This window comes from Podarcis pityusensis (genome assembly GCF_964106645.2).
Source record: "Podarcis pityusensis genome assembly, chromosome: 5".
Taxonomy (NCBI): Eukaryota; Metazoa; Chordata; class Lepidosauria; order Squamata; family Lacertidae; genus Podarcis; species Podarcis pityusensis.
Window position 1 is genome coordinate 53,448,391 of NC_138032.1, and position 26,420 is coordinate 53,474,810.

The 26,420-nt window shown below is 41.1% G+C and overlaps 1 protein-coding gene across 1 annotated transcript; it reads right to left on the reverse strand.

Annotated features, from left to right (window-relative positions):
• Window positions 1-491: 491 nt before the first annotated feature.
• Window positions 492-26,390, reverse strand: MCMBP (minichromosome maintenance complex binding protein). Its single transcript, XM_081005249.1, has 16 exons — window positions 26,199-26,390; window positions 22,819-22,904; window positions 20,173-20,313; window positions 19,108-19,149; window positions 17,326-17,427; window positions 16,342-16,471; window positions 15,676-15,827; window positions 13,668-13,768; window positions 12,131-12,306; window positions 9,219-9,342; window positions 7,743-7,860; window positions 7,136-7,301; window positions 3,452-3,585; window positions 2,617-2,781; window positions 1,806-1,894; window positions 492-871 (listed from the first exon to the last, which is right to left on the reverse strand). Exons 1-16 carry the CDS (start codon window positions 26,254-26,256, stop codon window positions 745-747), a joined length of 1,911 nt encoding a protein of 636 aa, XP_080861375.1. The 5' UTR covers window positions 26,257-26,390; the 3' UTR covers window positions 492-744.
• Between the last annotated feature and the right edge of the window lie 30 nt (window positions 26,391-26,420).

Here is a 26,420-nt window from a genome sequence, read left to right on the forward strand (position 1 = left end):
TTGGGGGCGGCTCATGGGCCTTAGGTTGCCAAACCCTGAGCTAATGGGACCTCTGGGAGAGGACTTAGTTGCTGAGGAAACGGAAACCCTTCTGGATGTGGGCTGCCTCTTGGGTTCTACACCAAGGTATGATGGTATGTTGAAAAGCAGAGGCACAAAATCAGCATTGTATCAAGGAGCTGCCTTGGTTTGTCAGGTTTGTCTCATCAGGAGTGCTGTGAAGGAGGAGAGATGATTATGGGGCTATACCAGAGCCTTGCCTGGAATAACCAGCCACTGGCTTAACTGAGAGAATTCTCAGTTAAGTCCTCTGAGGAATGGCCGAATAAAGCTCTCAAAGAACTTGGGAGACTCCATAGGCTTTTCTGATGTGCTTGGCCATGATTCAAGCCTCAAATTCCCACCCAAATAAGGCAGTAAGCTTAAACTCACTCAACTGTTAGTGTGAGGCAACGATCACTGCACTTTAGTAAAGAGAGACACATTTTTTATAGTAAACTTTTAATATCAAACAATAATTGTTCCATTGTTTCTAGTTCAGTTACAAAACAAGCTCCAAAATTTTATGATCGGTGTTAAATCTGTTGAACACCATAAATTGTGTCCAAGTTTGAGAAAACAGCCGTAACATTCTGGTACAAATTATCTACAAAACCCAATATAAACATAAGCTAGTACCCTTTGTACTAGCTCCACAGATTAGGCAAAAGTTGCAGTCATCAAAGCAAAATGGGAGCTGTAGCTTTAGAGTTCATTTCCATTTACACACTTCTGCTGCTGTAGTCTCACTTTACGTTGTGCCTCCAACTGCTTTGCTCTGAGCCATCTCTCTCTTGACAACGTCGTCTGCCCAGCGCTCAGAGAAAGGAACCTGCAGGCAAGAAAGATACGTTGTAGAAACACGGGTTTTAACTTTGCAACTGTAATCTGTGTTCACTCTATATCCCTTAACTGTGCAAGAAAGCAGCAAGCTAAACAACTGTGCTTCTAGGTCAGGGGTCAGCAAACTTTTTCAGCAGGGGGCCGGTCCACTGTCCGTCAAACCTTGTGGGGGGGGGGCAGACTATAAGCCACACCCCCACCACCTCTCCCCTCCCTTCTCCACAGCACTGGACAAGCCCCGGTAGCTTCTTACCTGTGTGTTGCGAGCAGAAGGGGCTGGCAGCAGAGAGACGATGAACAGCCCATGAAAGGGCTCTGGAGAGGCGCTGCTTAAAATGGCAGCCACTAAAGCGCTGCTGCTGCTGGCACTAATAAAGCCCAGCCCCCTTCCTCCTCTAGGCAGGGTGGGGAGAAGTCAGGACGAGGGAGGGAGGAGGCGCCGCCACCGCTGTGTGACGGAGGGAGAGGGAAAGAAGGTATGTGCTGGCGATCCACACAGCGATTCCTGGACTGTCCGCGGGCCGGATCCAGAAGGCAATTGGGCCTGATTTGGCCCGCGGGCCTTAGTTTGCTGACCCATGTTCTAGGTAGCCCCATAATCCTCCTTTGCATAATCTGGGTCAGCATATCATGTTCTACTTAAATAGATTATACTAATTATATAGTATAGGTTATTTGTAGGCTCCTATGAGTCTAGGTTAAATTTCTTGGCAATCCAGGTCAAGAATTATCATAACCAGGACTTTTTTTCAGCAGCTTGCCATAAAAAAGAGATTTAGTGACTCTCCAAAAGGAAATGGAGGAAGATAAATGAGCAACGGTGGGGAAGGGCCAAGAAGAGAACTGAAGCAGTTAAATGGATAAGCAAGTCTTCAGCAGATTATGGCATCTTGCAGTTTGCTATTCTGCATTTGTACTCTCACCTTGCCACAAGCAGAGTTCTATGAAGATCATCAGCTGTGATACTCTCAGGGTCATTTTTACGCATTTCCACAAAATCATCTTCTACTGCCTGTAAGAGAAATTGTGTTTTGATTAAATGTAGTGATAAAATTATTGCACTTTTGAAGTATGTTTTAAAAACGAGTTGGAACTAAATAGCAAATTACCTTGCTTATAGCACTGCGCTTTTGAGGCATGTTGAATTCCAGGTGGGAAGGATTATTTACCCACTACACAAAATAAACATTACCCCTTTTTGATGCTACTTTTAGCTACTGAGAGGCAGGAATGCAGTGCAGTATTGACAAAATATTCCATTGAAGGGAGGGACTATAGTTCCAAGCCTATATAATGGCAACCTGCTTTACTCCCAAGTATCCTGGTGTTACAACAGCTCCTAATGGGCCCCTACATGGTGCTGTTATCCCTTGAAGACAGTATTCTAAAATGAAGAGTGTGTTCTATCCCACCCATGAGAAGACCAGACCACATTTGGCTACTCCACTGCCAATACACACTCTCCGTTCATAGGATCATGTCCTCCTGCACTTTCTCCCCTTGATAATAGCAACTTAACTGATTCTAGGACAGTTCTTGACATTTTTCAGGAAGGAACAGGCTGAAGCAGTCATATCTGAGGTCCGACAAAATCCTCAATGGTAGATTCCCTTTCATAGTTAGGGCAAGGAGTACTGGGGATAAGGGAGGTGGCAGCCTAGATGGAATGACTGTCCCAAACTATATACTCTGCTCGACAAGAGATCCTGGTAAAGCGGAAAGTGCATTCTCTACCTTGGTCACTTCATCAGATATACTGTAATCCAGCAGTCTCAGCAAGCTTAGATAAATACGGAACTTGTTGAGGACAGATGGCAGCACTGCTGTGAGAAGGCTGCTCATGTACTCTTCCATGTTGGGGGGAATGAGCTGCGGCTGCAGGTGAACTTGGCAGTCGGACTGTGGAAAGACATTGCACAGCATTACTTCTTCACTGTTATCAGTTCCATACTATGAGTGATGTGGGCTGTGATATGGGCCAGATGGGCGGGGTAAAAAATATTATTATTAATATTTTTTTTATTAAACAATTTTAACAGAACAAATTATCAATCAATATAACCAATTACAATTTTATAACATGCAGAGAATAATATGTGCAAACAAATCAGAGAGGGGAGCTGAGCTTGGGGGTGGGGGAGGGGGGCAAAGGGGGGGGAAACAAAACACAAATATGGTTTAGACTATTAACAAAATGTAGGCAACCCTAAATAGATGCATTTGCTACACAGCTCTAACTTGAGGAATGGGGGCTCAAGAACTAGCCTATCTGGTCTATTCTCTCCATCTACAAATGGAACACCACACATAATGTCTATGATGTGTGGCCATCATCTTCTAACTCTAAGATTTATGTTGTCCTATCGCTACAGCATCCCAGCCTTTCCCTTTCATTTCAAAGTAAATGAGATCTTAATAGCAAATATAGCATATAATATAGCAAATATAGCATAGCAGTTGAAAGTGGCAAGTAGTGATAACACACAAAATTAGTTGGCCTAGGATAGTATGCTCTTGTTCTTCATTAAGAAGCTTTCAAATGCAGAGGAAAAGTGAAGTATTGCCATACCGGTAGGAGCGATCTGCCCTCTGAAGTGATAAGGACATTAATGTTGCATGGGAATTCCATCTGGTGGTAACTGAAGTCATAATCCACCTTCTGCCAAGTTATCAGGTGACCTAGTGCTGTCACATTGTGAACACCTACAGAAACAGAAAAAAAATGCTCTGAAATGTAGATGCAAAGTCTTCAGTTTTAAACAAAACACAGTCTTTCAGTGATCAGCTGGAAGTTATTTTGTGCAGTATATTACTATCTGGGAATAAATGATCCACTTAAATCACAAGAATATGTGTTATATTACACACACACACTTCAGGATGTGGAGTCTACTCCAAGACGATGTAATATTACTGTATGTATCATGGCACTTTCCAGTTCACAGGGATATTAGGTCAAGTCCTAGAGTAGATCCTGGAGTATATATTTGGAAGGAGACAGAATAGAGAATTATATTTTGCACAAGTATATAGCTTCTGCTGTTATAGCTTCTACTATTTATTCAGTATATCAGTTAAGAATTCCAGGTACTACAGTATCTGTTGAACTAAGTGGTAGAACAAAAAAGAGAGCAATTTCAGCTTTTCAACACCAGACACTAGTCATCTGAATAAGGAGGGTGCTGGAAAGGGAAAAAAATTAGTGAGAGTTTCAGGGTTCCATGAACTTCCATCTATAAGAAATAGCTTTTGTTTCCAGAAATCCCATTGTTCTTGCTTATTCATTCTTCCCCTGTGCCTGCTGAAGTTCTGCAGTGTCCATTTGCTAGGGTATATATCTCACCAGGTGCTATGGCACCCATCATGTCCAGCTGGAAAAGTGCTGTAGCAATCCCTGTGGCCCATGGAACAAGTACTAATATAGCATCAGTATGATTTCAAAAGAAGCTAAGAGACCAAATATGAAGCTCCAGATAGATGACATGTCTGTTCCCTGATCAGGGAAAGAAATTGAATTTTTCTTTGGCGATCATTTGTAGCCAAGTAAGATGGTCTTCCATGAAAACGGTCTTAACAGTAAGTCTGTAAGTGACTGTGGAGGCCAATTCTGGATCCACCCATCCTTCCACAGTGGGGACATAGGTTTCCAGGCGGACGTTGATCATGGTGAGGGTTTGCCAAACATACCTTGCTCTTAGCTTGTTTCTCCTTTTCGCCCTGAGTTTATGCTTCTTCAAAGTCCATGACACCTTTGGTAAAGGCTGTTCTCCAATTGGAGCACTCAAAGGCCAGTGTTTCCCAGTTATCAGCGCTTATACTAATTTTTAAAGATTTGCCTTTAAGAACCTCTTTAAACCTCTTTCGCTTTCCATTCTTAAGCTGGGAATAGAGCAGTTGCTTTGGAAGAATAATCGGGCATCCGAACTTTAATACAGTGGTACCTCTGTCTATGAACGGTCCTATTAATGAACTATTCAGGCAACAAACTCCGCAAAACAGGAAGTAGGTGTTCCGGTTAGTGAACTTTGCCTCAAAGAGGAACGGAAGCCAAACGGTTGAAGGGCACCGGTGGCAGGAGGGAAAGTGTGCCTCGTTTAAGAACGTTTTGGTTTAAGAATGGACTTCTGGAACAAATTAAGTTTGTAAACCGAGGTACCACTGTATACAGTAGTAGACAAGAGGCACTACCACTTAGGTGGTGGCAACTACTATTCCATCCTACTGACCACGTTGTACCTACCAACACCTGCTTTTAAAGCAGAAGTGCACTACTTGAGCATTCCTTCATTTACTATGTCCCAAAGAAAGAAAGAATCATGATAGCAACTCATGGCTGTGCGTGGCTCCTGTTTTTCACATTTGCAGCCTCTTCACCAGGTACAAACAAATGCAGACTAGGCCCTCATTACATGCTCTTTCAAGTGTAGCTAACATTAAGACAAAGTATGATAGCAATAGTTTATGATCCAACAGAAGTGGAAAACCTGCTAGTAGAAAAGTTTAAGATAGCCTGGGCGTTCTACATTGGAGTTATGAAAATAGCCCAAGAATATTATAAGGACACGTCACTGTTTTAAGCCAAGAAACATAACTAAATGACACCAGAAGCTCTATTCTGCCAAGAATGATCTACTGATACAGTGAATTGCAGATTTAAGTTTTAGTTTCCCTTAATACAGAGCTTTTCAATAGATGCCTGAGGCTAATACTGGTAATACTGAGTAAGGAAGCTAACCGGATGTTCAGAACTGGCTCGAGGCTGAGGCTCCCACGCTGGGAAAGGCAGCAGTGACTCAGCAAAGCTGGAAACAGCTGCCTTTAGAGCAGCGAACATTCATTCCACTAACGGGCAGAATGGAAGGAATTCCTTATTAAGCCTTCACAAAAGTACACTGTGAAGTGAAAACGGAGCAAATTCCCACCCGCCATATCAAACACAAGGTAACAAATCGACTGTTCCACGCACATGTCAGGTTGATCAGAACAAACAAGGCATGGAGTAACTAGAACAATGAATTAAAGTGTTAAGCAGATTTAAGCAATGGTTTTAAATTAAAAGACTTAAGATTTTGTTGGAGCACTGAACCAAGTTTTTGTGAACTGCCCTGGAAACTCTCAGTGGTGGTACAAAAATCCCTTTACAACAAGCAAATTAAAAAAAATAAATAGCGCTGATCCAGATTTGTCCTTCTGTGAATGGGAGGGCTTATTCCTTTTGCAGAAGTAACTCAAAATCAGTGGAAGTTCCTGCTGGAGGAAAGGAAAGCAATTTCTGTCACTTTTCCTTTCCGCCCAGAGCCACGTTTTATGCTGCAGAAATCAGCAAAAAAAATCTCTCCTTCCAGTTGAGCTGCCAGCTGGCACCTATTTATCAAACCCTCCATCTTGATACTAAGCATGGGATCTGAAAGGACTTTAATCCAAATTTTCTGCAGTACTTTAAGCGCAGGTACTCTGCTCTAATCATGCTAATCTGTAAAAATTGGTTAGCTACATATAACATGGGTTGTCACGTATGAGAATTTGTTATACATTACAGAGACAATGGCTTGGATCCTAGGTTGCTGCTCTGTTGATGAAAAAGGGCAACTTCCATCAAATTCTCTGTCTGCAGCCCCCTGTGCCATATCTTTACAAAGGGGGTGGAAATCCGTGTTATGTGAACTCTGCTGTTTGTCAGAAGGGAAGTTATGATATAAGCCAACCAGTGGTTGAAAACCCTGATCTCACTGACATGTTAGATAAAATAAAATGTCCAATTATTTCAAGAATTAGGATTGTCAGCTTGAGAAAACACACATACATTTTGGGAGTAGACCACTAGGTTAACCAGCACGAAGGTCCTGCCTGTGGCTTTTGGAATTGGGAGTCTACCCCTGTTATAAAACAAGGATGCCAGCGGTATAAGGAGATGAAGTCAGCACTGCTTCCAAACAGAGCAAAATGATCAGACACAAAAGTAGGCGGCAGAAACACATATAAAGCTACCATAGTGAAGTTCAGGTACTCTGCCCTAAGCAATAAAGTTACAGACTGGAGCCAGTTAGACACACTGTCCAATTAAACTGACACAGATGTGATGACAAAAATGGGTCAACTGAGAGATAACTCTGTAAAATAATGACAGTGCAACCTGAACAGCCAACATTATCCTTTCTAAATGCAGCGATCTGGTTTCTTCTTAATATTTCTGTTAATGCAAGAGAGCTTTGCATTGGGATAATGAATGGATGAATGAAACCCAAATACCAACCTCTAGTGTCAAGCTGTCCTTGCTCAAGCAGAGTCTCATCTATCACAAGGGAGGTATTGCTTGCGAGCTGTAGTACTCCACTGACTAAGCGGTTAGCTGTGTAGTCCTTGTGGGGGTTAAACTTTAAGCAGTTCATGTTCTCTATGGTCATGGGCAGGCGATAGGACTGTCAAGAAAAAAAAAGTTACGAGTTTTCCGCTAAGAAGTGTTTCTTTGACAGGCAAAACAACACTAAAACAATAACAGAGATATAACAAGTGGGTCAATACACACACACCAGATTCCAAAGGAAGGATCAAACAGCAACCATGCAGACATCACAAGTTGAATGGGGAATACAAATGTTTATTCTCAATACACTTAGATATGTCATTAGCAAACTTTTTTTTAAAAAGAGAACTGTAGCGAGTTAAGATTTTTGTGTATTAGTTTTAAAAGATGCAAGTCCTACGTGTTTACTGAGTTTCCTTAAAGCTCCAAATTATTATAGTACCCTTGAGTACTAAAGATGTTGCTTCTAGGTGGCTACTGTATCAACATACTCATATAGGTGAACTATTGCACAATCAGTTGCTCCACAAAGCATTTATATATATAGAATTCTTACTGCAGGCACTAGCTGCTGAATAATATTGTATATGTGCTCCGTGTAGACATTATTTCTTGGACAGCCGCTTAAGTTGACTGTGAATTTTCCCAGAGGAAGAACATCTCTTCTTGCATAGCTAGAAAACACACAAAAGAGAAAGCAGACATTTTGAAATTGCTAGAGTGATTGCAAGAAGTTAGGGGCAAATTCATGATTCATGGGGTTTTTTTTAAATAAAAAAAGCAGATGTCTAGAAGGCTAATAGAAAGCTCAAAAATTGTTTCCCCTCCCCAGACCCTGTAAAGTGAGCTTCAGTTTTATACATCTGAATACCAGAAAAGACCTCAGCTCCATATGTAGATGGTGAATGATGATTGGGAGCACAGTTTAGGATATCAATGGTTCAGGTGGTAAATTATTCAGAACCTCCAAATTCTCCTCCACAATTATTTCAATCATCAGGAAAGGCTGAGGTAGTTACAAATATTGACTCAACCTTCCCCTTTTTGACCTCTTAAGAAGGAGAGAAGCCCTGAAGGAGTTTATTTCTGGATGGTTTTGTTATAATTGTTCATTGGGTGAGAAGAAGGACAGCTTATGTGTCCAGTTAACTGCTCCTCTCCCAATAGACACTGGAAGGTGAGAAACAAAACATCCAAACTCAAATGCCCAGGTAGAGAAGTTGCCAAGAATGAGAATGAGATGCAAATAACATATGGAACACATAAGACAATCAGGTCCGTAACTTCCTGATGCTATAGGAGCCCAGTCTGGAGGCGAGCTGAAGGCCCAACTTTAGATGATGAAAATAGGGTACAATTTAATGGAAGTAAATTTGGATAATTTTTGTCCAAAATGTACCACCCTTGAGCAAATTCTCACTCGCTCTTACAAGAATTAGCTACAGTGAGCCTTGGGCTCAAGCGCTTTCCCACCCTCCTCTGGTGTAGTCAGGAGTAGTAAGTTGGCAGTTAAGCATTGTGCTCAAACTTGGTCAAACTGTGTTTAGTATTAAATATGGTTAGTTGAAACTACCATTGAGCCAAAGCTTATGAAGCTAGTCTGTTTGAATTACCTATAGGTAGGGCTAACCACAGTTTAGGATTCAGAGCCAACACTGAGCTGTGGTTTATTGAAACTGAGAGCTGTACTGGTGGAGGAAGGAGAACACGACCCTGAAGTTGGTGCACATAATGAACCATGGTTTATTACACACATGCGCTGCCCCCATTGTTTGAAAGCTTCCCAGAGTTCTTGCTTAAGGGAAGCACCATCTTCAATTTCTTGGGCAATGATACCCAAGGCTATTCCTGTGTATTTGGGTTCAATACATTAAAACATCTGCTCTGGTTATTAGTTTATAGATGTTATTTTATCTCTTTGAGCCCCTGACAGAACACTTAAGAATCTGCTGAGCTGCATGCTAAATCCTAAATTTAAAAAGGGTTGTATGGGAAAAATGAAATGTTCTAAATAGCTGACCAGGTTACTTACACTGTGGAAATGAGATGCAATATAAGGTACTCAGCAGCCAGGCTGTCTCCCAAGAAGGCATGAGTGAGGAAGCCAAGAAGCTCTGCTCTGACTGGTGACAGTTCAGACATAAAACTAGAAACAACTAACAGAGAACAGTAGGGAGTAGACAGAAATACCATTGCCTAACAGTCATATAAAATACAGTTCTTTTTATATGAATGAGTATCAACTGGGGAAAAGACTGGACAACATACAGCTCTATATCCAGCAAAAGAGCAAATTTTGTATCTTGCTGTAAAACTTTGCCCACCTAAGTTTCACACCATGCTACTTTGTCCGACAGTTGGGGCAAAGTTTCTCAGCATAGGCCCTTACTATTATTATTATTATTATTATTATTATTGGTTTAACGTAACGTCTTTCTTATTATATACTTTCATACGACACTAACTAATACTATACGAAATCTGGTCTGCAAAAGCAGTACATAATTACACAAGCCAGAACACTATTTATATGTGTGTGTGTGTGTGTGTGTGTGTGTGTGTGTTTAAAGAATATAGATTACACAAAAACACAGGGAGGTGTCTGTCATTACAAAGAGCACAGAACTTCAGAATACTACCACCAAGAGGTAAGAAGAGCATGGTTGGATTTGGATCTTTCATGAAGAGAAGGAGGTGACTCTAACCCTGAAGGAGGATACTGTGCTATAGACTGGCCTCCATGAGCCAGTCTGGGTTTGAATTTGAGAGGTCTGCTGCTTAGCTTCTGGTCTGTGGGTGCCCTCTGCAGGACAGGACCAATGAACACATTGGCGTACATGCAGCAGCATCACTAAATGTTTGGGGAGGCCACTTGTTGGTCACATTTTCATTTAACGCTAAAGCATAGTTTAGCACAATATGAATGTGCAGGACAGGCAATGGGCTGCATGTCTCCCCTTATCTTTGCACACACAGCTGGGAGGAGCTGTTTGCAAGCTTCTGCTCTTGATTTAAGGTGCAGCTTGCAGATTCATCTGGATCTAGAAATGTGCTTAGCCTTAACCATAGTTTGTTCAGCAGGCCACTGTCAGTAACTATGGTTTGAAGTTGGCTTGTTTGAAAATCAACCATGGTTAATATTAACCACAGTGTAAATGAAACAGCAGCTGTGGTTATGTAAAAGCAGAAGCTGCATGCGAAAAAGGATGGGAGCCTAAGATGCAATGTAGCCGATTCATACAGCACTCTACTATGGCTCAGTGGAACATGCAGATGCAGACATTAAAACAGCATGTTGTACATGGATTATATGGAGGGTTATTTTAATAATGTCTCCTTTTTAATCTTAATTTGTAAACTACAGAGAATATAAAATTGAAAGGTGGTATATAAACGTTTTCTAATCTTGCAGTCCTTGGGAGAGTGTGCCAGGGGCCAAATAATGTTTCAAATCTACCTCTGAGTGGGCAGGCCTCCCTCTGTAGCCTGCACCTTACAGAATTCAGTAAAGGAAAAGGGGTATGCCATGGGAGAGCAGGGAAAAGTAATACATCCGAAAAAGTCCCAGTCTCCTGACATTATGCCCCCCAAATGAGTAAACATATGCAAGTCCCAAAGAAAAAGAAAGAGCAGGTGGCAACAGATCCCCCCCCCAAAAAACCCCCCACTGCGTTATGCTCCCTTTTGTTCTGCAGGGCACCAAAAAAGGTGTTTGCCCTTCAGTTCTCCCTCTCCCACACTGTTTGGATTGCTCTGCAAATAAATAACAATTAAGAAAGTAGTACTGATTATATCGTAATATTTTATCTTTACTCATTACTGTCTACTTTCAAACACAGGAATGAATGGTAACTTGAATTTGGACAGAATTGAAGCTAATAAAGCAATTTATTTATTAATTTTCTTCCCCTTTTATGTAAACATTTCTCTAGCGAATGGAGTGCTCACATAATAGATGGCATAACCCACATAATAGCTGGCATAACCCACACTTTTAATTAACACTTGTGCTTAAGTGAGAAAATTCAATGTATAAAAAACCCCACCCAATTTTCCTTAAAAAAAGCTAGGAAATACATAATCATTAATATGAGCTTTGATTTTTTAGGAGGCTGGCTTCTGCCTCAGAGCAGTATCTAGCAGGGCAACAGCTGTTGTGGGGGGAGGGGGGAGAGACTATTACTCAATATTGTAATTAAGAGCTTTTTCCTCAGCTTCTGTTCCTTTGCTGAAAAACAGCCAATTTGGATTCGTGAATCCTGTCCACAGTGAACCCCTCATTAAAGGAAACTGAATGTTTTTTGAGCCAAGGGTCTTAAATATGCTGTAGGATGCATAACTACCAGCTATGTTTACAAAAGGATTCAATATGCTCTGTCTCCACCAAGGATCTTATAGTAAAACTTGTAGCCAAAATATAAACAAGAGAAGAGAAACTACTAAAAAAAATACAAGTGCCACGAAGCAAAATCAAGCTCAGTTAAAAACCAAAGAGATCAGTGTTGATAGCAACCTTCTTTAACTATTTGGAGTATGGATCTTTGTAACATACACACTATAATCCCATATTTGCATATTTCATATGCATTTGTTCACCAGCTAAAAGTACGAAATGTACACCAGAGCCTTAACTGTTGCTACAGGGGGTGAGCAATGGTTACTTAGGACTGGCATGGGGGGCCTTTTTCCAGGAATAAGCTTATTTCAAGTCACATTTCTCAAATAAAAACCCCCTGACAATGCCAATGTATTTGTGGAAAATCTAGAAAAACCTTAAAATCAAAGGCTTAAAAGATGTTTAGTAGAATACCTTTGTGATCTGAATACGTAGGACTCTGGGAACAAGCTTATTTCTTTGTGAATGAGGAAGTGGAAACAATAAAGTCCAGTGCAGACATTCATCAGTAATGAGGTAATCTTTCTTTTAATAGCTTAACTACTTACAGCTCTTGCTTTCCTCTTCATTAAGGCAGGCAGGCAATAATGGATTTATGTGTTGAAGTTTCTGTGCTAAAATCACATGGATTCTGGGAACTAATGAGGCTGGGGGACTATGAACCCTCTGTTCTTCCATTGTGTCCATACATTCCATAGACTCCACTGGAGAGGATGAATTCTCCCTAGTAAATAAAAACAGCCAAGGTTAAGACACATTTTGTGCAGTTATACAGGTGCTATCAATGAATACAATGACATATAAAACAGATAGAGTGGGACTAAAAAAACGTACACCCAAAAAATTGGGAGGGGCAAGTCTACTGGGAAGGACAGCTACTACAAGGTTTCAACCCCACTTAGAATCAAAACCTGCCACCATGTACTTCTGTGGGCGGAAGCTATAAGCTCTACAGGGGAAGGTATTACACATAATAGGCCTCTTTGCTATGGTGCTTGAGGCCGAAAGGAAAATGGCAACATGGCTAGAAACCCTTCCCAATGTTGCATACACAGAACACTTCCAGGATTCTAACAGAGCAATCCTAAGTGGTGTCTGGAGTGGTGCCAGCGTGGTGATTGGCATGAATGTGGCAGCCAACTAGGTCAAGAAGTGTGTGTATGCCTTGTAACTTTCCACAACATCAACTTCAGACTGAAGGACCCATAGATTGGTCTGGGGGGTGGGGGCTTCCTGCTTGCTACACTGTCAACAACATAGCTGAGCTTGATTAACGAATGAAGAGGTCTTCCTTCTGACATTGCCTGTCACCCTCATAGCGAGACAGCAGGGCATAAAGAGACAGCAGGGCATGTGCAACTATGCTGTCAGCACCATAGTAAAAGCTGAGCTTAGCTTGCTATTGCAAAAACTGCATCATACTTCTGCTTATTTATACAGAAATAAGTGGTACCTCGGGTTAAGAACTTAATTTGTTCTGGAGGTCAGTTCTTAACCTGAAACCATTCTTAACCTGAGGTACCACTTTAGCTAATGGGGCCTCCTGTTGCCGCTGCACCACCGCTGCGTGATTTCTGTTCTCACCCAGAAGCAAAGTTCTTAACCCGAGGTACTATTTCTGGGTTAGCGGAGTCTGTAACCTGAAGCGTCTGTAACCCGAGGTACTACTGCGCTGTGAATTTGGTTTAAAGAACATTTCATCATCTTTATGGTGTTCATAAACACCTTCCCCATAATTCTATGAAGTGGGAAACTGAGGCTGAGAGACATACAACAAATACATGGAAGAGGTGGGACTCTAACCCAATTTCCCCCCACTCTTGTCCCACCCTGTCCACTGAATTGCACTGGAAACAAAGCAGGATTGTGGACTGCCAGCAATCTTCAAAAGAAAGATACTGATATAAATTTCCTGTTTCAGTTCTGAAGCACACTGACCAAAGGGTTAGGGACACACTGCCATTATTATACTGATAAATTACAAATAAAATACTTAAATATTGTTTGTAGCTCAAATCTGTGTGCCTTCATCATTATTATCATTAATAACTGTAAATGTGGATCCTATTAACATTAAAATGTTACCTATCTTCGTTGTTCACCATGTTCAGGACTGGATCGACAGATAAAATCCCATACACCTCAAGAACATCATTCACTTTGAAACTATCCCCGTTTTCATATATCTGTCACAAAGAGTATTTTTAAGAGAAGAGACAGATTATAGTAACATAATGCATAGAGCTGAATATTAAGCCAGGACTTATCTTTGCAGGAATGAGCAACAGCAAGTAGGAATGGATGAATCCTTCAATTTCAGTTTCTTCCAGATGCTCATTCCTCCAATATCAAGTTCACTTTTCTGCATCAGTTTGCGAATTTCTTTTTAAAACGGTCTCCCAAAAATTCACCAACATTTTAGTGCTCATTTCTCCTAATACACACATTTCTGTAAACCTTTTCTTCTTATGTGTATATTACTTATGTTATTTTCACTAATATATGCATGTTTTATGTATATTGTCTCCTAATTATACACATTTATGCATACTGTACATAATTTGGGTTGAGAACTGCACAGCAAAATTCAGAGAAGCGAGATAGCTGCATTTCAGCTCACGTATTGTTTTGGGTACTGCGAATTAGGTAGGTTCACATTTGCAGTGTGAACTGAATTTCTGCCTCATTCCTCACAACAAGTCTCATAATCTTGCACTTTCCCTTCTTTCTTTTGGTATGGCTGCAAGGAGGACTCTGGAAGTGTTTGCTTCTGTTTTGGATTAACTGCAGCTTGTCACAGTGTCTGAACGCAGACAAAATGTGGTTAATCTTAACTATATTGTACTGGGGGAAAAAGCAGATTTTGAACTCTGGATTATGAAACTGGTTTGTTTCAACAAACCATAATTAAGATTAACTGCAGTTTAGGACTTTAGGACTTTGAGTAAACTACAGTTACTCAAAAATAAGCAACAGCTTTAGATCTTTTCTTCGTGACCACAGTGGATGAGAAGAGAGGGAAGGGAGTGCACAAACCTGAGGCTTGCTGCAGCTCATTCCTGTAACAATAAACCATCCATATACAATCGGTATCTGAAGAAGTGTGCATGCACACAAAAGCTCATACCAATAACAAATTAGTTGGCCTCTAAGGTGCTACTGAAAGGATTTTTTTTATTTTGTTTCATCCAAATACAGCCAGTGTGTTTCTCTAGCAAAATCATAAAGTAGATTTCAACATAACTGTAGAGACTTAAGAGAGCAAGTAGAAGGTTTCTTGCACATTTCATTGTATCTGCCACTTCTTGGTTGCAGACATCTGTAATAACTAGCTGCATTTTACCCATTTCCATGAGTTTAGCACTGAGCTTTACTCTTTACAGAGAATATATTAATCATTTCAGAAATAGGCAGCAGTAATGGCCAGAGCTGCATAACACACAACCCGTTACTAATCAACATGCACAACCCCCAGCACAGACACCACTGTTGGTCTACTTCTTAACTCACATTCCAGTTTTTGGAGACCTACTTTGGAGATTTACGTATTGCCATTTATTGTGTGAGATACGAGTATCCTGCTGTTTCACCTATGTCAACTCACATAAAATATATGATCATGGTTTTTTTTAAGAATGCACATATAACTTCATCTGAATAAATAGGATTAAAGGAACATGACATCTCAAGTGTCTCCTTATGTGAGTACAACTGCAGCTACACATACTTCTGTGTTCTGAATTATAATAATATACCCTAGGTCAACAGTGCATTTAATGGCAGGATTTATTTTAAGGATTACATTATTTTGGTTTTCTTAAGAACAGAAGAGCCCTGCTGTATCAGGCCAGAGGCTCTCTAGCCCAGTATCCTGTTCTCATAATAGCCACACAATGGCCAACCCAGATGTCTATGAGAAGCCTGCAAACAGCACCTGACTGCAGCCACATGCTCACTCTTATGACTCCCCAGTAATGGGCATTCAGAAGCTTATTATCTTCATCAGTGGAGGTTGAATTTAGCCTCCATATTTCATCCATGGATTTAAAATGTTAATGAGGTAATGCTTAATACCGCTTGATAGGCTTATTACCTTCACAAGACATGCAGGGCCTTTCTCTCCTGGAAGTGGAAAGTTTAGATCTAGCGGAGGTGAGCAATTTAAGGAGATTGTCTGATGTCTTGCAGATGCTTCTGTTTCTAATCGCTTTGGCTCTCCACTCCCATGGATATCAGGCACACTTCCTGCAAGTTAGAAGAAGCAGTTTCTAATCAAAGTCCAATCAAAGTTGAAATTAAAACTTCCAGTTTTTCAAAGAAGCTTTACAAGGCCAGAGGTTTAGGGTAAAAAAAGTAAATGTTGTAATGGGGTGCATCCAATGTAGTGCAAAACTAGAACCATACAGTACTTGTTTTGCTGGTGAAATATTTTGCACCGGTAGAATATTGTTGTGCAAGAGAATGCATAAGCAAGATGCTGGTAACTTTGTTGCACAACAGATTGCACAATCAGTTGCACAAGTTTCCACTAGCACAGCTGCTGCGATGGATTCCTCTGTTATGCAACATTTAAAACTCATCAGTCCATTAGTGCAAGAGCACTTGATCTAGTGGAGAGAGAATCATAGATGCAGCCCAATAAGTGAAGCACAAAAAAATATGTGCTTCAATAAAACAGCTATTCAGCCATACGACTTTAGTGTGTTTTGGGTGTAAGAAGAACTTAAAATAAAACCATGAATGTCTAATTAGCTGATACCCAGATGTTGCTCTCTCTGTTTAGATGGATGCAACTCCATATCTTCATCTTCCTCATAACTCCTCTTGTGGCGACTTGGTGTATAGGATGTCGAAGGGCAAACTCGAGCTTGGCTTGCACTGGTATAGGCTTAAATCTCTAGTTAAGGACAATAGCATTTACTGATATGATCTACTCAGCATAATTTGATCTGGTATTTCAATTGTATGGAATGATTTAAAACAAAAGAAGACAGGGAAACAAGGCACCATCCTCTCATGGGATGTATACAACAATAGAACATATTCCACATGTTGTCTTAGGCTATAGAGAATTGTGAAAATAACTTGCATCTACTTGCATATGAAACTCCTTAGGAACATTTTCTATCTAATCTAACAGACTCCACTGAAGTGACATAATTCAGCCTCCGTTACAGGCTTAACCACAGCTAATTAGTAATTACCCAACATACTTCCACTAGCTGAGTAATTTTACTGGTCTTAAAGCTGTATTCAAGCTTGCCTTTCTCCCTCAAAAAGTTAATCTACAATGTATACTAGATTTGATAGATTTGTTATTTTTGGATTAACCACCAGAGGGAGTCATATTTTTCCGAAAACTTCAATTTAATAGTATTCTAAAATTTTAAAAAAGTACAAAGCTACTCATCTGCTTGTGTAGATATGCCTGGAAAAACCGACCCTACATTTTTATGGAATAATTAAAAAAACCAAAGCACTTCAATTTTCTTTGTAGGACAGTACAGCACCTTTTCTTCAAATTTCAAGGCACTTTAATCAGATAGCTCAGTTGGTAGATCATAAGGCTCTTAATCTCAGGGTTGTGGGTTATGTTGAGCAAAAGATTCCTGCATTGCAGAGGTTGGACTAGATGACTCTTGTGGTCTCTTCCAACTCTACATTTTTCCCCCTCCACCCCACATTGCATATATATTTTTCTATATATCAGCATACAGCACAGTCAAAGAACTGCAAAGGATATTTCTTTCACCCATGCCGACTCTCCAGGCACTGGAACACAGTATAAAGTCTGTCTGTCTCCCGTTACTATTTGTTTAGGGTTTAAGTCTATTTCTTGGTGAGGCTAGAAATGAATCAAGTGACATTACACAACATTAGAATACGAGATATCCAATAATATTTGGCCACATTTACTTCAAATAATTCTATCCTACTTGGTCAGTTGTAACAGAAGTTAATCTACTAGAATATTGAGAGTACCGAAGTATTTTTGTTTCAAAAAGGGTTGCAGATTCATATAGCGGTACTCCTTTTCACACTAATATACAATATATTCTGTTCTTCCAACAACCATGTTCATGATGCAGCTGATGCTTTAAACCATTTTAAATGCAAGAACAAAACATCTGCAAATAGTTTTCCTATTATGGAACAAAAATCATGCAGGTTTTATTCTTAGAAACTGGAATAACTGCTTCATCATAATTACAGTCACAAAAATAAATAAATAAAATAGGCTTCTTTAACAATTTGATATTATATGCCATAATGACTCATCAATGCTTGCATCACTCAGACAAAACCCGCAGTATAATGTAAGAATCAAAGCTCAAATTAAATTAAAATGTTGAATCAATCAATATACTTTAATAAAAGCCTCATTCTCTGGATGCCAAATCTTTATGTAGCCAAAACGGCAACATCCATGTGCAAGAAGGATATATCAGCAGATGTGGAGGAATCCGAAAGTTTGCAGGAGTACCAATCAAAATATTTAGGGGGGAAATCTAAAAATGGGAGGGGGGGTTTGACCTAAAATGACCCATGGAAGACTGAACATGCTCACTAGCCATAAAATGCTGACTGGGTTGGAAGAACAACATAGAGTGAAAACAAGGATCTTGAAGAAGGGCATGGCTGGTTTGTTGGAAGCCTGTAAATGAGACTTCACACTGCAATGTTTTATTACGGATCCTATGTGTTTATAACTAAATCTCAAAGTTCAAAGAACCATGAATTTTCAGATAACTATCTTAATAAGAAAAAGAAACATTCTGTGGCAACAGCATCATTGCAGCACGAGCTTTCATAATCAAAAGCCTATTTCATGCATCTGATGAAGATCTTGTCTTGTTCATGAAAGCTCATGTCACAAGACTTGTTTTTACAGCAGCAGACGACCAATGTGGCTACTCTCCTAGAATGTAGGCATAAATGAGACTTTCTATATTTTTTAAAAATGCAATTGAATTCAGCACTAGATGCACCAAAAGGATCAGATCATCAAAACCTTCTACATTTGGATAGTCTGTTCTATTTCCACTTCACTGTCTTGTTTGTGTAATACAGGACAGAGGCATTATCAAGTACACCACTAAATACATTCTTAGTTGTAGTGCTGGAATCAACGTTTTGCCAATACAGAAAAATATCCCTGCATGCATATCCTTGTGGAAATAAACTTCTTTGAAGTACTATTTTTTTCTTTAGAGAGAGGTGCAAGAGAAGCATGGCAGAGGCACATATATATGGGACGGCTTATTGCCCAGAAGTAAGAAACATCACTCACAAGGTTCAGGTTTATCACTTTAAAACCTACACTTAAAAACCCCAAACTGCTAGATGTTTTATTCAAAGGGAGGAATTCAGTGTCACTCTTCTAATCGTTCTGTCAGTGCAAGCATTACAGCTTGCCCAACCAAACCATCTCCCCTATGGATTCTGGGGATTATTCAAATCCAAAACCGAAAATGGGTGGGGGGACGGACGGACAGGGAGCTATATTTGCCATGTTATCACTCACCCCACATTCTGCTACATCTCTGTATTTTCCAAAATGCAAAACCTATTAAAAAGAAGACAATGTGAGATTACTGTTGTATCCTACATCAGTTCACATTCATTTCTATGCATAACAGAAATCTCTTCAATTGTGGTTATGCTTTGCACTACATATTTCAAAGTAAAGATCAAAATAAATCTGACAAAGAATTGAATACGGGGAAAATTCTGGCCTATAGCCCCCTTCTGAAAGCAGCTACAAAATACTCCTACAGATGAAGAGCTAAATCATGATGGCTTGTGGCTATGCCTGACACAGATGTTCAGCATCTATCGGGAGGCTAATATTCAAAATATGATTATGTAAATTTCATATTAAAAAGGGCACACCCCTTCAGTTATACCAATAATTGATGTGGTGGCCTTGCTTCCCAAAAGGCACTGCTGAACCTTCTGCCATGGTAATTAATATGCAAAGCAGTTCAGCTGAGAACAAGTCCAAGATAGTACTTTTATGCCGCAGACATGCCTGTTTCTTTAAAGAGACTGAGACCTGAAAGTCGTCCATCTAAGTAGGGTCTGCTCAGTCTTGGCAGGAATATCTGTAGGTCTCAGTCCTTCATCGTCACTGCATATGCCCAACACAAGAAATGCCAGGGTTTGGAGCATGATAATGATGCACCTATCCAGAGTTAAAACAGAAGGAAGAATCCTCTTTCTTAAGGGGGAAGACTGATTACTCATCATCCCTGCACACACTCCTAATTTCAGATTACTCAAGCATGGGGTGCTCTTCATTGATGAACTGTTGAGGGATTTTTAAAAGCATGGATTGGTTGCTGATACCCTGTGTGTCAGGAGGACTTGTGGAAAGGGAAGTGGCTGGTTTTTTCTTCTCTTTCACCCTCTGTCGAACTTCTGCAAAAGCCCCATGTGACATGGAACAATAAGCAGAAGATTTGCGAGAGGAGGTGGATGATGGCCACCATAAATCATGGCTGATTAGTAAGGCAAGCACACACAGAGAGAGCACGTATTTGTGCATGTGATAAAGCAATAAGGACCATAATAAAGAAGAACCACTTACACATGATTTAGTATGCATGTCAATTGTTTCATAAACATTCATATAAAATTCAGGATCAAACATATCTTGAACCATACAGCGAAATTTCACTAAACTGTTTGGCTTCAGATAATGTAGAGGGACATCATTCAATGAAGGCACCTGCAGAAGAAAATAATATTCTTGAATTACTACTACTTTCACATGACATATACAGAATTTTACTCTCTAACGAAACCTTAATTTATATAGTAATTAGGAATCATGAGGAAATCAATCTATAAAAAAATTATAATGTATATTCTTTAGTATTCTAGCAGCAGCCTTATTGTTTGTTTACATCAGCCAGTGGAAAAAAAAGTTATCAAGTTCACAATAGTTTTACTACTGTGTATAATAGATAATCGGTATAATAGATAATACAGATGTGTTTTCTAAGATAGGTCAAGCTTTTTAGAAGTCTTTTACTGCTAGATTTTGACCTGGGAAATGCTGTGGCTCTTTGGTTAAACCACTTCTGCTAACATCTACTTTTCTTTTTGTTAAATGCAGGTGCTAAGAGCCATGAACAGATCCATAGCATTTTGAATAACAATGATAAGCAGTAAAACTGTATTAATACAGCACGGTACTGTCATCATTCAAACCTTCATTTTCTGAATTCACTGTATGCCCTTCATTACAAGGCTTAATTGCCAATTATCCAGTCTCTCAGGCTATCAGGATGTTGAGCTATAATCACACTTCAGTTTACTCTTTTGTACTTTGGGGATGGGAATGAATTTACCAGAGAACACTGATGTTCAAATATTTAATCTCAACTAAGCCAACACCGAGTGTCATTCAAACAACTTGTCATCAGAAATAGTGCTCTTTCTGGAATGCTTATTACAGTGGTACCTTGCAAGACGAATGCCTCGCAAGACAAAAAACTCGCTAGACGAAAGGGTTTTTTGTTTTTTGAGCTGCTTCGCAAGACGATTTTCCCTATGGGCTTGCTTCGCAAGACGGAAACGTCTTGCAAGTTTGTTTCCTTTTTCTTAACACCGTTAATACAGTTGCGACTTGACTTCGAGGAGCAACTCATAGAACGCGGTGTGGTAGCCTTTTTTGAGGTTTTTAAAGACTTTGGTGATTTTTGAAGCTTTTCCAAAACTTTCCCGACACCGTGCTTCGCAAGACGAAAAAAATTGCAAGACAACAAAACTCGCGGAACGAATTAATTTCGTCTTGCGAGGCACCACTGTATTCTAATCTGGTATGCTCATGTGACTTCCCCTTTGTGTTCATGTCTAATTCTACCTACAGCATGTTTTTACCCTGAACTCCCAGGTAGGTGGGTACAGGTTGGCAGCCTAGGTGTTAAAGCTGGCACAGGGGAAAAGCAAGGTTGTGCCTTTAACAGCTATAAGGAAGAAGTTCGACAGGTTAAGCTTTTCCTAGTATGGAAATACATTTGTGGGAAAAGCTTCGCTATGATCATATTCACTCTAATTTTGTGTTATGACATGTCCATCTCCCATGGCAGCCATGTTGTGACTGGCACCCACAATACTCTCTCAAAATCCAAAATTTGCCCAGTAGTCCAAAAGGGTTTGTGGCCCCCTCTTCTACAGTATGCCACTGCGAAGACTTATCCTACAGCAGGCATCCCCAAACTCGGCTCTCCAGCTGTTTTGGGACTACAACGCCCATCATCCCTAGCTAACAGGACCTGTGGTCAGGGATGATGGGAATTGTAGTCCCAAAACAGCTGGAGGGCCAAGTTTGGGGATGCTTGTCCTAGAGGCTAAGACACACTGCTGCCAATGCAATGAAATTAAACAGACAGAGTAGGCAATTCTGCATTCTGACTATTCCTGCTCAAAATCTCTCTAGTAGACCAGCCTCCACCAGCCACTTCCTTTTTATATTTTTGTGTCTTATCATTAGGTTAACAATACCTGCAAGTCCCAGTTATACTTGAGGTATCTAATTACAGGTGCATTCAACTTACTGTCTTTTCAATGAAGTTATAGTCTGTTAACTTTGCTCTTCTCTAATAAAGATTTTCAGTTCCTATTGCAGTTACAGTGCAATCCTAAACATCAGATATGCCAAGTGGGAGAAGTTAGGATGTGGTATGTCGTCCCACTCCCAAAATGAGGTGCCCTTACACCGGCTGAGGGAAAGCCCTGGTGGCGTAAATTAAATTGGCTTAAGTTATGCTGGTGTAAAGGGCAAAAAGGCGGAATGTCAAGAATGGGAAATGTGTGCAGGGAGAGGGATAAAGAACCTTATGCTGCATCACAACTCCCTTAATTCATTGGTTTTACCCACAGAGCTTAGAGTAATTTACATCACCTAAAATGCAGGTGTAACTAAATTCCCTCAATAAGAGTCAACGAAAGGACAGAAAATGAAGGTTTGCATTTCCCCTACACCCCATCAACCAGGAGCAGTTAGAATGCAATTTAACTTACAGAGATACGCCTTTGTATCTGCTTGGTTAGGACCGCTCTGCCCATCTGCTTGGAGCCTTACAATCCTTTTAGTAGTTTTTCTCAGTTCAGTTCGCAAATTTATTTAAAGCAATGTTACAGGAAGATATTGTGTAAAACACAAGAGTACTGCCACCAAAGCAAAAGGGTATGACCTAGATATGTAAATAAGTAAGCCCATTTTTACCCAGTTAGTAGCATTATTTTCTTTCAGCTTCTCTCTGAAGTATTCCGTTACTTTTCTCTCCCATTCAGGATTCAGACTATTTTGAGCTAGGAAAAACCAAATGAAATTGAACTATTTCAGAACATTCAACAATCCAATGTATTTGGGCAATAAAATAGAATCCTGACTTAACTGCAAACACAATTTTTGCAAGAATATTGTCAGATAGCATTAGTTATTGGAAAAAATAAAGAACTTGATTCAACTAGTAAGGCTAACATTTATTAGTATTGGAGACAGCATGCCTCTGAATACCAATTGCTGGAGTTCATGAACAAGAAAAATGCTACTGCATTTAATTAAGCAAACTGAATATTTAGACTAGAGATAGGGAATGTGTGGCCTTCCAGATGCAGCTGAACTCCAACTCCCATCAACTTATTGATTCCCATCAACTCTAGGCAGTATGGCCAGTCTTCAGGGATGATGGGAGTTGTGTTCCAGCAACACATGGGGAGCCACAGGTTCTGAATCCTTGATTTAGTCTGTCAACCAAATGTGGGGTGAAAAATTTTCAGAAACAGAAAATTTTCCAGTGTTTTATTTTCAGGAGAAAAATAATCAATTTCACAAGTTCACTCTTAACATTGAATGGATGCCAATTGCAAATAAAATATTAGGGAATCACAATATCACATAAATGACAGGTGGCCACGTCTTATTTCTTGTGTGAGGTTTCCAGTACCGGGCAGCCTGTTGGCTATCAGGCACTTAGGAACTTACAGCAGCTTCAAAACCATTTTGCTGTTTGAAAGGGCTTTAAGGCAGCTCCCACGCTCCTGTTTGAGCCTCTTTGAAATATCGCTCTTTGAAGCAGCTCCACACTTCTCCTTTAAGCAAACAAGTGGTAGAGAGATGGTGGAAGAGCAGAAAGATCTGAATCAATGAACAGTGTTCAAAACCCCCATTGTTGAAGACGCATATTGCGACAGGGAATTTCATTAGCGTGAACAGTTTCTGAGCTCTGGGCACAATACTGTGCCTAAGATTTCAGATTAAAACTGCAGAGTGGAAGGAAAGGAGGACCTTTTTCTGCCTCCCCACTTCCAGCTACTTTCTGAAGATTGGAGAAGAGACCCTCTTAGAATATTAGGGGGGTGGGCAGGAGAAGGACTAGACCATGTGAAAAACAAACATAATATTTTAGCTGCAGTTCATTCATTTTCAGCTTTGTGTTCTTGTTATAAAAAAGTGCACCTAGACATTCTGTTGTTGCGCATATAACCTAGGTTTAAGGTACCATTTAGTGCCTAGCTTTCATATCTCAGTTTCTTTTCAGCTGATGAGTGGGGATTAAATCCTGCTGCCTTGGCTGAACGATCTGGTTTGCTTCTAGGAACAGGGCATGCAGCCAATGCAGGGTTTGACCCTGTTCTCCTGCCCTCCATGCATGATGTGGTTTGGGGGAAATGGCCATGGGGCCAAATTGGATTCCATGGAGGCCCAGGATTGACCCATGGGCAGGAAGTTATCCACCCCTGCTATATAGCATCAGAAAAGTCTCCCAAAATTTCCCAAATATCCCACATCACCATCAAAAAGGACTGATATATACCGTATTTTTCGCTCTATAAGACGCACCAGACCACAAGACGCACCTAGTTTTTGGAGGAGGAAAAAAAGAAAAAAAATATTCTGAATCCCAGAAGCCAGAACACCAAGAGGGATCGCTGCTCAGCGAAAGCAGCGATCCCTCTTGCTGTTCTGGCTTCTGGGATAGCTGCGCAGCCTGCATTCGCTCTATAAGACGCACACACATTTCCCCTTACTTTTTGGGAGGGGAAAAGTGAGTCTTATAGAGCAAAAAATACGGTACTTTCCATGTCATGAAGAACAAACTGTCCTTGCCAATTAACTAAGTAGCTGTTGCCTCTGAAAAATTCTAGACAATAGAAAGACAACCCAAACCCTAGTTGGGTAGCAGTGATGTGTGATGGAGGCACCACTGCATCTGTCACTCATGCTGGTCAGAGAAGAAGGCCAGCAAGATGAGGGGTGGGGGGGGGCTGGAGGTAAATTCTCGCCTGGTGTGAAGGGCGGGGTGGGTAGGACAGCCAACTTAGTCGCTATGTACCGTAACTAATCTTGCGTAGTGCCCATGCATGTACACAGAGAACGCCAAGCATAAACCATTCAATTTTACTACCTGCTCACAATGTATTGTGTCCCCTTCTAAGGTTGCAAAGGCTTTGTGCCCCCACTTTCAACTCACTGGTAGTTACAAAGACCAGAAGGTATTACGTGAGCTAGAAGCTAGAACCTGGCAGACTGGAGGCTAGGCAGCTGGGAGACAGAGCTGTGTGTTATTTCTGCTGGAATCCAAGGATGGGGCTATGGGAGAAGCAAGACCATCTTAGGGTGTGTTAATGCCACAAACCTCTCCATTATAGACTTGGGTCATATATACATGTAAATAAACCAGATACCCTAAAGACAGCAGAGTCTCTGCTATACTTCATTCTGAAGGAACATGACCTGGAAAAGCCTGGAACCCCTTGAATCTCACACTGCTCGGAGATCGTGGTGGTGTGCGACACTATAAATTCTGTACTGCATAAGATATTAGGCATTTGTTTCCTTAAAACATATGTTTACAAGTTAATTGTTACTATAGCAGGCTGTCGTTGTTCATACCAATCAATAAGCTACTTGATTTTAGTGGCTCTCTTTTGGTTGTTTAAATCAATGGTCATTTATTTCAATTGCCTTGGTTTAAACCCACACATCCTGGGAGACACAGACACCCTAGTTAAATACCCCAGCAACTGATACGGGTAAGGAACAAAACATGTAGAAGCCAGACAGCGTGGTATTTACCTGCCTAACTGGGCTTTGACATGCACCAGCCTAATACCACGTCCTCACTTTATTCTGACAGAGGGCTCTGATCTGGCAATTACCCTCGAGGGGAAAAGTGATGCTGAAGGCTCCTTGGAACCTCCCGATTCTTTAGCACGCGAAAAGGCATACTACACATGCTCAGAGGCACGCTTACCCCCGTTTCTGGTCTGCTTTCAGGGCGCTTCACAACCACAACAGCCGAGCTCTGCCATGCGATCCCGCCGAAGAGTGGGAGCCAGGCGTCCGCTGCCCTCTCGCTGGGCAAGGCCGAGCTCCCCACTAACGCCTTCCAGCTCTGCCCAGCTAGGCCCACTTTGCCCTGCCGCCCCCTCCATGCGCAGCCGACCCCTTCTTCCGGGTTGATCCCGGCCCAGCTGGCCTGTCTCAGCCCCGGCTCCTCGTCCTCCTCCCTCGCTTCTCTTTCCCGAAGCCTTCTCGGCGTTGCTTGTTTGCCTCGCCGCCCTCCCAAGTCCCCCCCCTCCGGTTCCCCCTTCGCTTACCGAAGATGCCTTGCACGATACTGAGGGGGCAGTTCAGCCAGTCCGCCACACACGGCATGTCGTCGGCTCTCGGACCGGGAGGCACACGCGGCTTTTCACCGACGGTCGCTCAGTATCCCTCCGACGGCGGGCAATGGCGCGCTTAGGCGGGCTGGTGCTTCGCGAAGAGGCGTTGTCGTCGTCTATAGCGGCGCGCCCGAGGCCGAGCTGACTCTCCTCCTC